The sequence below is a fragment of the Coregonus lavaretus genome, assembly GCF_964263955.1.
Source record: "Coregonus lavaretus genome assembly, chromosome: 4".
NCBI lineage: Eukaryota > Metazoa > Chordata > Actinopteri > Salmoniformes > Salmonidae > Coregonus > Coregonus lavaretus.
Genome location: NC_139991.1, coordinates 10,442,646 through 10,457,237, shown reverse-complemented (window position 1 = coordinate 10,457,237; position 14,592 = coordinate 10,442,646). Strand labels below are relative to the sequence as shown.

At 44.6% G+C, this 14,592-nt stretch overlaps 1 protein-coding gene across 1 annotated transcript in view; it reads left to right on the top strand.

Annotated features, from left to right (window-relative positions):
• The window catches only part of LOC311127644 (chromodomain Y-like protein 2), a gene marked incomplete at its 3' end in the record, with an annotated part of 44,565 nt that extends 29,977 nt beyond the window's left edge, over positions 1-14,588 (top strand). Inside the window, exons 4-7 of the mRNA XM_084159471.1 lie at positions 9,859-10,031; positions 11,504-11,714; positions 11,855-11,998; positions 14,430-14,588. Of these exons, the coding sequence (XP_084015597.1) occupies positions 9,859-10,031; positions 11,504-11,714; positions 11,855-11,998; positions 14,430-14,588 (687 nt within the window). The remainder of the gene's footprint in view (positions 1-9,858; positions 10,032-11,503; positions 11,715-11,854; positions 11,999-14,429) is intronic.
• Between the last annotated feature and the right edge of the window lie 4 nt (positions 14,589-14,592).

Below are 14,592 nucleotides of genomic sequence, written 5' to 3'. Positions count from 1 at the left end.
GCGTTTTTCTGATATTTTTTATGTTATTCTGTCTCTCACTGTTCAAATAAACCTACCATTAATATTATAGACTGATCATTTCTTTGTCAGTGGGCAAACGTACAAAATCAGCAGGGGATCAAATACATTTTTCACTGTATATACTGAGATCATGTGACAGATCATGTGACACTTAGATTGCACACAGGTGGACTTTATTTAACTAATTATGTGACTTCTGAAGGTAATTGGTTGCACCAGATCTTATTTGGGGGCTTCATATGAAAGGGGGTGAATACATATGCACACACCACTTTTCCATTATATATATATATATATTTTTTTTTACAAGTTATTTAGTAAATTTCACTTCACCAATTTGGACCATTTTGTGTATGTCCATTACATGAAATCCAAATAAAAATCAATTTAAATTACAGGTTGTAATGCAACAAAATAGGAAAAACGCCAAGGGGGATGAATACTTTTGCAAGGCACTGTATGAATACTTTCTGAAGGCATCTCTGAAACTCACTTAAATAATTCCTTTTAATGATACAGCAGTAGCAATACAGGGATCTTATGACCGAAAAGAGCTTCTGGATATCAGAACAGCAATTACTCACCTCTAACTGGACTAAGATTTTTTCTTTAACAAGTCGGCCGCGAAGGATTTACTCCAGATACCGGACCAGGCCCAAATCCCCGTCATTCGCATGAAGAAAATATGCTGATACAGGGGATGCAGGTCCGGGTGCCTTGTGAGAATTTGTTGGCGAGTGGGTACCCCGCCTCTACCATCCGTCCTATTGGACAACGTTTAATCATTGGAGAATAAACTGTATGAGCTCCGTTCAAGACTATCCTACCAACGGGACATTAAAAACTGTAATATCTTATGTTTCACCGAGTTGTGGCTGAACGACGACATGGATAATATACAGTTGGCTGGTTTTTCCATGAATCGGCAAGACAGAATAGCTGGTCTGTGTCTGTGTTTATTTGCCAATAACAACTGGTGTGCGAAATCAAATATTAAGGAAGTCTCAAGGTTTTGCTCGCCTGAGGTAGAGTATCTCATGATAAGCTGTAGACCACACTATTTACCAAGAGAGTTTTCATCTATATTCTTCGTAGCTGTCTATTTACCACCACAAACCGATGCTGGCACTAAGACCGCACTCAATGAGCTGTATAAAGCCATAAGCAAACAGGAAAATGATCATCTAGAGGCGGCGCAACTAGTGGCCGGGGACTTTAATGAAGGGAAACTTAAATCCATTTTACCTCATTTCTACCAGCATGTTACATGTGCAACCAGATTTTTTAAAAACGATAGAAAACCTTTACTCCACACACAGAGAAGCGTACAAAGCTCTCTCTCGCCCTCCATTTGGCAAATCTGACCATAATTCTATCCTCCTGATTCCTGCTTACAAGCAAAAACTAAAGCAGGAAGTACCAGTGACTCGCTCAATACGGAAGTGGTCAAATCAAATCAAATGTTATTTGTCACATACACGTGTTTAGCAGTTGTTATTGCGGGTGTAGCGAAATGCTTGTGCTTCTAGCTCCAACAGTGCAGTAATATCTAACAAGTAATATCTAACAATTTCACAACATATACACAATACAGACAAATTTAAGTAAGGAATGGAATTAAGAATATATACATATACACTACCGTTCACAAGTTTGGGGTCACTTAGAAATGTCCTTGTTTTCCATGAAAACAGACATGAAATTAGTTTGAATAGGAAATTTAGTCATTGACAAGGTTAGAAATAATGATTTTTAATTTAAATAGTAATTGTGTCCTTCAAACTTTGCTTTCGTCAAAGAATCCTCCATTTGCAGCTATTACAGCCTTGTAGACCTTTGGCATTCTAGTTGTCAATTTGTTGAGGTAGTCTGAAGAGATTTCACCCCATGCTTCCTGAAGCACCTCCCACAAGTTGGATTGGCTTGATGGGCACTTCTTACGAACCAAACGGTCAAGCTGCTCCCACAACAGCTCAATAGGGTTGAGATCCGGTGACTGTGCTGGCCACTCTATAATAGACAGAATACCAGATGACTGCTTCTTCCCTAAATAGTTATTGCATAGTTTGGAGCTGTGCTTTGGGTCATTGTCCTGTTGTAGGAGGAAAATGGCTCCAATCAAGCGCCGTCCACAGGGTATGGCATGGCGTTGCAAAATGGAGTGATAGCCTTCCTTCTTCAAGATCCCTTTTACCCTGTACAAATCTCCCACTTTACCACCACCAAAGCACCCCCAGACCATCACATTGCCTCCACCATGCTTGACAGATGGCATCAAGCACTCCACCAGCATCTTTTCAGTTGGTCTGTGTCACACAAATGTTCTTCTTTGTGATCCGAACACCTCAAACTTCGATTCGTCTGTCCATAACACTTTTTTCCAATCTTCCTCTGTCCAGTGTCTGTGTCCTTTTGTCCATCTTAATCTTTTCTTTTTATTGGCCAGTCTGAGATATGGCTTTTTCTTTGCAACTCTGCCTAGAAGGTCAGCATCCCGGAGTCGCCTCTTCACTGTTGACGTTGAGACTGGTGTTTTGCGGGTACTATTTAATGAAGCTGCCAGTTGAGGACCTGTGAGGCGTCTGTTTCTCAAACTAGACACTAATGTATTTGTCCTCTTGCTCAGTTGTGCACTGGGGCCTCCCACTCCTTTTTCTATTCTGGTTAGAGCCGTTCTGCGCTGTTCTGTGAAGGGAGTAGTACACAGCGTTGTACGAGATCTTCAGTTTCTAGGCAATTTCTCGCATGGAATATCCTTCATTTTTCAGAACAAGAATAGACTGACGAGTTTCAGAAGAAAGTTATTTGTTTCTAGCCATTTTGAGCCTGTAATCGAACCCACAATTGCTGATGCTTCAGATACTCAACTAGTCTCAAGAAGGCCAGTTGTATTACTTCTTTAATCAGCACAACAGCTTTCAGCTGTGCTAACATAATTACAAAAGGGTTTTCTAATGATCAATTAGCCTTTTAAAATGATAAACTTGGATTAGCAAACACAATGTGCCATTGGAACACAGGACTGATGGTTGCTGATAATGGGCCTCTGTACGCCTATGTAGATATTCCATAAAAAATCAGCCATTTCCATCTACAATAGCCATTTACAACATTAACAATGTCTACACTGTATTTCTGATCAGTTTGATGTTATTTTAATGGACAAAAAAATTGCTTTTCTTTCGAAAACAAGGACATTTCTAAGTGACCCCAAACTTTTGAAAGGTAGTGTATGGGCGAGCAATGACAGAGCGGCATGGACTAAGATACAGTAGAATATTATAGAATACAGTATATACATATGAGATGAGTAATGCAAGATATGTAAACATTATTAAAATGACTAGTGTTCCATTTCTTAAAGTGGCCAGTGATTTCAGTAGGCAGTAGCAGCCTCTAATGTGCTATTTAACAGTCTGATGGCCTTGAGATAGAAGCCGTTTTTCAGTCTCTCGGTCCCAGCTTTGATGCACCTGGATGATCCAGGCTCGTAGCCGGCCATGACCGGGAGACCCATGGGGCGGCGCATAATTGGCCCTGCGTCGTCCAGGGTATGGGGAGGGAATGGCCGGCAGGGATGTAGCTCAGTTGGTAGAGCATGGCGTTTGCAACGCCGGGGTTGTGGGTTCAATTCCCACGGGGGGCCAGTATGAAAAATAAATAAGAGCGTCTGCTAAATGACTAAAATGTAAATGTAAAATGAACAGGCAGTGGCTCGGGTGGTTGATGTCCTTGATGATCTTTTTGGGCTTCCTGTGACATTGGGTGCTGTAGATGTCCTGGAGGGCGGGTAGTTTGCCCCCGGTAATGCGTTGGGCAGACCGCACCACCCTCTGAAGAGCCCTGCGGTTGCGGGCAGTGCATTTGCCATACCAGGCAGTGATACAGTCCGACAGGATGCTCTCAATTGTGTATCTGTAAAAGTTTGTGAGGGTTTTAGTTGTCAAGCCAAATTTCTTCAGCCTCCTGAGGTTGAAGAGGCTCTGTTGCGCCTTCTTCACCACACTGTCTGTGTGGGTGGACCATTTCAGTTTGTCAGTGATGTGTAGCTACAGATGCTAAGCTACAGGACTGTTTTCTTAGCACAGATTGGAATATGTTCTGGGAATCATCTGATGGCATTGAGGAGTATACCACATCAGTCACCGGCTTCATCATGCTGTGGGGATGTTTTTCAGTGGCAGGGACTGGGAGACTAGTCAGGATCGAGGGATAGATGAACGGAGCAAAGTACAGAGAGATCCTTGATGAAAACCTCTAGATGTCACGCCCTGACTCAGGGGACGCTTATATGTTGAGTCAGGGTGTGTATATTCCTTGTTGTGCTTTTTCTATGTGGCTTGTCTAGTATGTATAGTTCTATGTTGGCCGGTGTGGTTCCCAATCAGAGGCAGCTGTCGCTCGTTGTCTCTGATTGGGGACCATACTTAGGCAGCCTATTGGCACTGTCTAGTGGTGGGATCTTGTTCCATGTAAGGTTTGTTTTCTGTACTACCTTGGACTTCACGTTTCGTTTATTGTTTTGTCGTGGTGTTTAATAGTTAAAATAAGCATGCATGCATATCACGCTGCGCCTTGGTCTGACCCGTCATTCAACGAGCGTGACAGAAGATCCCACCAAACAAGGACCAAGCAGCGTGCCGAGAAGGAGCAAACGCCTGGGAATCAACAGGAGGTTACGTTAGTAGATGTCCACCTCGGTTGGGGGAGAATTACGGAGGAGGAGGCCGTCCGTTATCGGAGGGCGATGAAGGAGGATGCCCAGGTAGGAGAGGAGAAACGGCGCCAACAGTGCCGACGACGGAGACCCGAGAGGCAACCCCAAGAACATTTTGGGGGGGGGGCACACGGTGTGGACGACGAGGCAGCAGGAGGCCGTTAAAGGGCGGATCTGCAGGTTAGGAGAGGAGGCCACCATGTTACGGGGGCTATTGGTTCAGAGGGAGCAGGAGTTATTCGGTCAGAGGGAGGCGCTACAGGAGGCTAAAAGGGAGAAGGAAAGAGTAGAGGCACGGCGAGAGGAGCTAGTTAGGGAGCAGAAGGAGCGGGGGTTAATAAAGGAACCCAGTCCTGTTCCTCGCACCAAGGAAGTGGTGCGTGTCGCCAGTCCGGTCCGGCCCATTCCTTCCCCTCGCACCAAGCCTGTGGTGCGCGTCGCCAGTCCGGCCCGGCCCGTTCCTGCTCCTCGCACCAAGCCAGTGGTGCGCGTCGCCAGCCCGGCCCGGCCTGTTCCTGCTCCTCGCACCAAGCCAGTGGTGCGCGTCGCCAGTCCGGCCCGGCCCGTTCCTGTCCCTCGCACCAAGCCAGTGGTGCGTGTTCCTAGTCCGGTCCAGCCCGTGCCTGTTCCTCGCACCAGACCAGTGGTGCGTTTGTCCAGTCCGGCACGGCTGCGCCACTCCGGAGCCAGAGCAGTCCGCTCCAACGGTGACTGATCCAGTTCCGGTCAGCTGCGCCACTCCGGAGCCAGAGCAGTCCGCTCCACCGGGATCCAGTCCAGCTCCGGTCAGCGGCTCCACTCCGGAGCCAGAGCAGTCCGCTCCACCGGTGCCTGATCCAGCTCCGGTCAGCGGCTCCACTCCTGAGCCAGAGCAGTCCGCTATACCGGTGCCTGATCCAGTGCCGGTCAGCTGTTCCACTCCGGAGCCAGAGCAGTCCGCTCCACCGGTGCCTGATCCAGCTCCGGTCAGCTGCTCCACTCCGGAGCCAGAGCAGTCCGCTCCACCGGGATCCAGTCCAGCTCCGGTCAGCGGCTCCAGTCCAGACCATGACGTCAGCCCCTCTCCAGGTTCGGGGTCTCCCACACCAGGGTCCAGACAGGGCCTGGCGTATCGTGGGAGGAAGGAGAGGGAAAGCAGCGCGCCTAGGTCCAGACCAGACCAGGGGCGCAACAGGGAGGCGGAGAGTGAGAGGTCGTCACGCCCTTAGTCGGATCCGCCTCCGAGGCGGAATGCCCACCCGGCCCCTACCCTGTTATGTTTATGTCGGAGTCCGCACCTTTGGGGGGGGGGGGTACTGTCACGCCCTGACTCAGGGGACGCTTATATGTTGAGTCAGGGTGAGTATATTCCTTGTTGTGCTTTTTCTATGTGGCTTGTCTAATATGTATAGTTCTATGTTGGCCGGTGTGGTTCCCAATCAGAGGCAGCTGTCGCTCGTTGTCTCTGAATACTCTGAATGAATACTTATGTAAATGTGATATTTCCGTTTGTTATTTTTTTATAAATTAGCTAAAATTTCTAAAAACACATTTTTGCTTTGTCATTATGGGGTATTGTGTGTGTAAATTGATGAGGAGAAAAACAAAACAATTTAATCAATTTTAGAATAAGGCTGTAACGTAACAAAATATGGGAAAAGTCAAGGGGTCTGAATACTTTCCAAATGCACTGTATGTATGATGATGAATCAACCCTATATGCGTCAGCAACCACAGCTAGTGAAATCACTGCAATTGTAAACAAAGAGTTGCAGTCCGCTTTAGAATGGGTGGCCAGTAAAAAACTATTCCTGAACATCTCTAAAACTAAGAGCATTGTATTTGGTACAAATCATTCCCTAAGATCTAGACCTCAGGTGAATTTGATACTGAATAATGTGGCTGCTGAGCAAGTTGAGGAGACTAAATTACTTGGTTTTACCTTGGATTGTAAAATGTAATTGTCAAAACATTTTGATTCAATGGTTGTAAAGATGGGGAAAGGTCTGTCCGTGATAAAGAGATGCTCTGCTTTTTTTGACACTACACTCCACAATGCTAGTCCTCCAGGCTCTAGTTTTATCGTATCTTCATTATTGCCCAGTCATATGGATAGGTGCTGCAAAGAATGACCTAGAAAAACTGCAGCTGCCCAGAACAGAGCGGCACGTCTTGTTCTTCACTGTAATCAGAGGACTAATATTAATACTATGCATGCCAGTCTCTCTTGGCTAAAAATAGAGGAGAGACTGACTGCATCACTTCTTATTTTTATAAGAAACACTGTGTTTAAAAATTCCAAATTGTTTGCATAGTCAACCTACACACTGCTCTGACACACACACTTACCCCACCAGACATGCCACCAGGGGTCATTTCACAGTCCCCAAATCCAGAACAAATTCAAGAAAACATACAGTATTATATAGAGCCATGATTGCATGGAACTCCCTTCCATTTCAGATTGCTCAAGTGAACAGCAAACCTGGTTTTAAAAAACTGATAAAGAAACACTTCACGGCACAATGCCTCTCCCATGTTTGACCTAGATATTTTGTGTGTATATACTGATATGTAGGCTATGTGTGATGTTTTGAATGTATGTAGTTGGACTGTTCTTGTCTATTGCTGTTCTGTATTATGTCATGTTTTATGTGGACCCCAGGAAGAGTAGCTGCTGCTTTCGCAACAGCTAATGGGGATCCTAATAAAATACCAATTAAAATACCAAAGAAGTAGTTAGCCTTATGAAGAGTTGAGGTTGGGCTGAAAGGGAGTTGTCACAAACAGAAATCATAAAAAAGACTGCTTCATTAGATGTCAAAAGGGGTTTCCTTTGTAGCAGCTATAGTGAGTTTCCCTTTCTAGTATTATTTCTTTCAGAATTCCCTCAGAGGGATATAGGATTTAAGTTGTACTAGCAGGAGTGTTACCTGCCTTTAGCGTGCTAACGCTGTTTCCCCTGGTGGATAGCTCTCTGTGGAGAGATGCTTAGCTCGCTGACCTCAATCCACACACACGCTGCATGGAGCGGAAAGACACACGGCCCAGAGGACAAGCCTAGAGCAGCACACACACAGACACACACATGCTGACACATGAACACAAGCCCAGTACGAACACACATGCACACAGCGCACACACGGATGTGTATACATGCACACACTCACACATGCAAAGCGCGCACAAGCACACACTGACAAATGAACACATGTATTTTGGGTTTTACAATCTATATGCATGGCTCACCGTTTTCATTCTCAGGGAGCTGACACATAATATGGTTCCAGTCCAATTTGTTGTGGATGCCCCCCGCTGCTTCCCACAAATGGCTCCCAGGCAGGGCCTGTGTACAGGGCTGGCTTCTGAATGACACTGTTTGGCTGCAGTGTCTTCACCACCACTACATATTGCTTGCCATGCCAGCCCCACCCCCTTCCAGTTGTGTCAGTATCACTCTCCTGCCCTGTCTATCTTTCCTCAGGTTTAATTGAGCATCGGCACACACACAGGAGCAGGCACGCACACACAAACACACACACCACATCCATCTGATGTTCAGGAGGGATTATGCAGTGTGTAAGAGATGTTGAATTGAGTTGACTGGGAGACCTGGGTCAGGGGGTAATCAGTAGGCCCGGACGATACCAGTATCGTGATACTCGTTAGTGTCGTGGCAAGGAAACAAAACACGAAGCAGATTTAACTTCTTTAGGAAAACAGGCCTGATATTGGAACCAAACATTATTATGTTGTCATCCAGAGTCACATTTATTTTCCAAACTATAGCACATCATATTTTACATACAGCAGGTTTTTAAAATACCAAACACTTCATTCTGCTTCGTGTTTTAATTTTTGCCATGGAAATAAATATTGAGATACTGCTATCATCCCGGCCCTAGTAATCAGATTACATGGGTTAGGGTTAGGGTCAGTGAGTGGGGTGATGGAGGGGTTATGGAGGCTCCAGACGACCTCGGGGTTCAGGGAATAATGGTCTCACCCAGTGGGGGTTCCACATAAATACAGCATAGACCAAGAGTAAAATAAACACAATACAGAATGACTGATTGACTGCTGCTCTATGACATCAATACATGCATGATATATAGAGGAGGTTAAATTGCTGCTGCTATGTCAAGTTAGGATTCTGCCTTCTCTGTCATTAAGGGGAAGATTTATGCTGGGATCTAGAGTCATGTGCACTGGTTTGATGGCTCGATCTCTAGCCTCAGTTTCATTGGACAGGTGTGAAGAACTACACTGAACAAAATTAATGCAACATGTAAAGTGTTGGTCCCATGTTTCATGAGCTGAAATAAAATATCCCTGAAATGTTCCATATGCACAAAACGCTTATTTCTCTTACATTTTGTGCACACATTTGTTTTCATTCCTGTTAGTGAGCATTTCTCATTTGACAAGATAATCAATCCACCTGACAGGTGTTGCATATCAAGAAGCTGATTAAACAGAATAATCATTACACAGGTGCACCTTGTTCTGGGGATAATAAAAGGCCACCAAAGCTGTTGTGCAGTTTTGTCACACAACACAAAACAATGTATTCACTAACTGTAAGTCGCTCTGGATAAGAGCGTCTGCTAAATGACTAAAATGTAAAATGTAAATGTAAGAGGAGTGGGGCAACTTTCCACAGCAAATGGTGGTCATACCAGATACTGCCTGGTTTTCTGATCAACGGCCCTACCTTTTTTAAGGTGTCTTTGACCAACGGATGCATATCTGTATTCTCAGTCATGTAAAATCCATAGATTAGGGCCTAATGAATTGATTTCAATTGACTGATTTCCTTATATGAACTGTAACTCAGTAAAATCGTTGAAATTGTTGCATGTTGCGTTTATATTTTTGTTCAGTATATATTGATCTGATTGCTCAGTTAGATATAACCTGTCTTACCTGTCTCTAGCTATAGATAAAGAAGGTATCCTACAGCTACACTCTTATCTTGTCTGTAGATCATTGGGGAGATGTACAGCAGGGCTATGATCTGGTAGTTCAATCTTCTCTCTCCCTCTCCCTCCCCACCCTACCTCCTCTCACTCTCTCTCCTCCCTCTCCCTCTCCACCCTACCTCCTCTCACTCTCTCTCCTCCCTCTCTCTCTCTGTGTAGATAATGAAGGAGGTGTGTCGGGCTCTGGGCAACGCAGCAGCTGATGACAGTAAGCTGTTGCTGCTCAGTGCTGTGGGGAGTGTCTTCTGCAGTGGCCTGGACCCATCCTACCTGATAGGACGCCTCTCCACAGACCGCAGGAAAGAGAGCAGCCGCATTGCTGACGCTGTACGGTAAGAGAGGAACAAAGGCTATAGACACAAACACAGAAACAACACATGATTGCCATTATACAACGGGTGGGTCTAATCCTGAATGCTGATTGGTTAAAACCGCATTCCAGCCGGTGTCTATTCCACAAGTTACCACCAGCTAAATCAATGACGTTAAAATGCCTATTTACACTGTTCCACCTGACTGCGCAATCCACTGTCTCATCAACCTAGTCAGGCACTTTATAAACTTGATCTCCACTATAAAAAGCATCTAGACATTATCTCACGTTTCTTTTAGACTAACATTTAGTTTTCAACAGCGGAGATTTGTATAAACATTGCCGTCTGTCTCTGACATTTGCAACATTGTTTCAATATTCAAATTCGATCTCCTGCTGTCCCATAGTATTGAACTTGTCGGGACGAGACAGGCAGGCAGCGTTTCTCAGCCAGTCGAAATCATGAATCAACTGGCATCATTTTTATGGATATATACAAAAAAATGTCCACTGAAAAAAGGTCAAATGAAACGCAGCTAATTTGCAGTCTTTCCAGCTTCAGTTTGAAGTGATTGTGTTAGCTGTGTTGTTGGCTAGCTCCTCTGTCTGAACAACAGTGTCCTGTCGAGTGAGCACATTTTCTATGCCAGGCGAAATCGTTCCTCATTAGCTCATTGTTATGGATGTATCCAAATAAATGTCACTAGAAAACAGCTTAAACAAATGCAAATGCAGCTACTTTGCTGTTATTCTGGCGGAACCTTTTGACGTGACTGTAAATTAGCCGTAGTTGGCTAGCTAGCAAGCAAGGGATAAGAACGTTGCCAGCCAGTATGGCAATGGAACGTTTAGAACGAACGACTGGCAAAGTCCAGAGATACAGAACAAAAAGACTGAAAGACTGGGTCGCGTCTATATCTTGTGGAAGGATGAAATAGTAAGAATAAATTATGTCAATCATTATTTGAATATGTTGGTAACCCGTTGTATAAAAGTGATAATGCCCTCGAAGCCAGTGTTTGTTGGATATATTGGCACGGTTTGTCGGCCCTCAACGAATATATCCAAAAAACACTGGCTTCTCGGGCATTATCACTTAATTATCCACCTAAACAAGGCTACAGCAGGAACAGGGAACACGGCACACATACACACACACGCTTACCTAGATATCTCTTACCATTAGATTGCATTGACCAAGATACATTATCTTAGCGCACTGGAAGATAATTTTGCTTATTTTAACGTAAAAAAAAGGCTTGATACAAGTGGAGTAAGATAAATGATCTTATTTCAAGAAATTTGATCTTAATTTATCTTGGTAAGATGTCTTATTATCTTAGTGCACTGGCAGATCATTTTGCTTACTTTAAACTAAGAAAGGCTGCTTGCCCTGATTTGCCTAAAGCAGGATAAGCACGAATAAGCTCAAAGACACACTCATATTATACTGTATAGTTTATACTCACTGTTTTGTGTCTCCTCTCCCAGGGACTTTGTGCTGGCGTTTATCCACTTTAAGAAGCCCATCGTGGTGGCCATCAACGGGCCTGCCCTGGGCCTGGGGGCCTCTATCCTGCCTCTATGTGACGTGGTGTGGGCCAGCGAGCGGGCCTGGTTCCAAACGCCCTGTGCCGCTCTCCGCCTCACCCCCTCCGGCTGCTCCTCCTACACCTTCCCCCAGATCCTTGGAGTGGCTCTGGTGAGTCTGGTTGCCTGGTCCCCTGTGCAGGTTTTTTCCCCAGCTCTGCAGTAAAACACGATTCAATGTTTTACATTTACATTAACTTGTTGTACATAAAAAAATTGATTCCTCCCTGTCTCCGCCTCTCACCCTGACAGACCAATGAGATGCTGTTCTGCGGGAGGAAACTCACGGCACAGGAAGCCTGCAGCCGGGGCCTGGTGTCACAGGTCTTCTGGCCAACCACGTTCAACCAGGAAGTGATGCTGCGCGTGAAGGAGATGGCCACCTGCAGTGCTATGGTAGGCTTTTCTGACATAGAGATAGTCATGTAGAGCTGGCATTCTATATCCCAAGCCTTGCGCTAGGAACTTGCCTGGAGCATTGGTCTGTAAATTGAATAAAACTCTTAAATAATATTATCTAACCACAAACAGAAACCACATATAAGTGAAAAGTGCAATATATATACAGTGCTATGAAAAAGTATTTGCCCCCTTTCTAATTTTCTCTACTTTTGCATATTTGTGATACTGAATGTTATCAGATCTTCAACCAAAACCTAATATTAGATAAAGGGAACATAAGTGAACAAATAACACAACAATTACATTTTTATTTCATTTATTTCATAAACAAAGTTATGCAACACCCAATTCCCCTGTGTGAAAAAGTAATTGCCCCCTTACACTCAATAACTGGTTGTGCCACCTTTAGCTGCAATGACTCCAACCAAATGCTTCCTGTAGTTGTTGATCAGTCTCTCACGTCGCTGTGGAGGAATTTTGGCCCACTCTTCCATGCAGAACTGCTTTAACTCAGTGACGTGTGGGTTTTCAAGCATGAACTGCTCATTTCATCTGCCACAACATCTCAATTGGGATTAGGTCTGGACTTTGACTAGGCCATTCCAAAACTTCCAATTTGTTGCTTTTTAGCAATTTTCATGTAGACTTGATTGTGTGTTTTGGATGATATACTTTTTCATAGCACTGTATATATATGTACAGTGAGGGAAAAAAGTATTTGATCCGCTGCTGATTTTGTACGTTTGCCCACTGACAAAGACATGATCAGTCTATCATTTTAATGGTAGGTTTATTTGAACAGTGAGAGACATAATAACAACTAAAAAATCCAGAAAAACGCATGTCAAAAATTTTATAAATTGATTTGCATTTTAATGAGGGAAATAAGTATTTGACCCCTCTGCAAAACATGACTTAGTACTTGGTGACAAAACCCTTGTTGGCAATCACAGAGTTCAGACGTTTCTTGTAGTTGGCCACCAGGTTTGCACACATCTCAGGAGGGATTTTGTTCCACTCCTCTTTGCAGATCTTCTCCAAGTCATTAAGGTTTTGAGGCTGACGTTTGGCAACTCGAACCTTCAGCTCCCTCCACAGATTTTCTATGGGATTAAGGTCTGGAGACTGGCTAGGCCACTCCAGGACCTTAATGTGCTTCTTCTTGAGCCACTCCTTTGTTGCCTTGGCTGTGTGTTTTGGGTCATTGTCATGCTGGAATACCCATCCACGACCCATTTTCAATGCCCTGGCTGAGGGAAGGAGGTTCTCACCCAAGATTTGACGGTACATGGCCCCGTCCATCAACCCTTTGATGCGGTGAAGTTGTCCTGTCCTCTTAGCAGAAAAATACCCCCAAAGCATAATGTTTCCACCTCCATGTTTGACGGTGGGGATGGTGTTCTTGGGGTCATAGGCAGCATTCCTCCTCCTCCAAACACGGCGAGTTGAGTTGATGCCAAAGAGCTCGATTTTGGTCTCATCTGACCACAACACTTTCACCCAGTTCTCCTCTGAATCATTCAGATGTTCATTGGCAAACTTCAGACGGCCCTGTATATGTGCTTTCTTGAGCAGGGGGACCTTGCGGGCGCTGCAGGATTAGTAGTAGTGTGTAGTAGTGTGTTATCAATTGTTTCTTGGTGACTATGGTTCCAGCTGCCTTGAGATCATTGACAAGATCCTCCCGTGTAGTTCTGGGCTGATTCCTCACCGTTCTCATGATCATTGCAACTCCATGAGGTGAGATCTTGCATGGAGCCCCAGACCGAGGGAGATTGACAGTTATTTTGTGTTTCTTCCATTTGCGAATAATCGTACCAACTGTTGTCACCTTCTCATCAAACTGCTTGACGATGGTCTTGTAGCCCATTCCAGCCTTGTGTAGGTCTACAATCTTGTCCCTTACATCCTTGGAGAGCTCTTTGGTCTTGGCCATGGTGGAGAGTTTGGAATCTGATTGATTGATTGCTTCTGTGGACAGGTGTCTTTTATACAGGTAACAAACTGAGATTAGGAGCACTCCCTTTAAGAGTGTGCTCCTAATCTCAGCTCGTTACCTGTATAACAGACACCTAGGAGCCAGAAATCTTTCTGATTGAGAGGGGGTCAAATACTTTTTTCCCTCATTAAAATGCAAATCAATTTATAACATTTTTGACATGCGTTTTTCTGGATTTTGTTGTTGTTATTCTGTCTCTCACTGTTGAAATAAACCTACCATTAAAATTATAAACTGATAATTTCTTTGTCAGTGGGCAAGCGTACAAAATCAGCAGGGGATCAAATACTTTTTTCCCTCACTGTATGTGCATGGGTACTGTAACTAATACAGTACAATGCTGCCAGATCAAGGGTGTGAAAATGAAGGGCCTCGATCTATGAAGCAGGCCACCTCTTACTCTCTGTTTGTCCCTGTGTGTGGAAGGTTCTGGAAGAGTCTAAATGCCTGGTGCGGAGCATCCTGAAGTCGGTCCTGGAGGAGGTGAACGAGAAAGAGTGTCAGATGCTCAAACAGCTGTGGTGCTCCACCAAGGGACTGGAGGCGCTCTTCAGCTACCTGCAGAACAAGGTGTATGATAACTGACCTC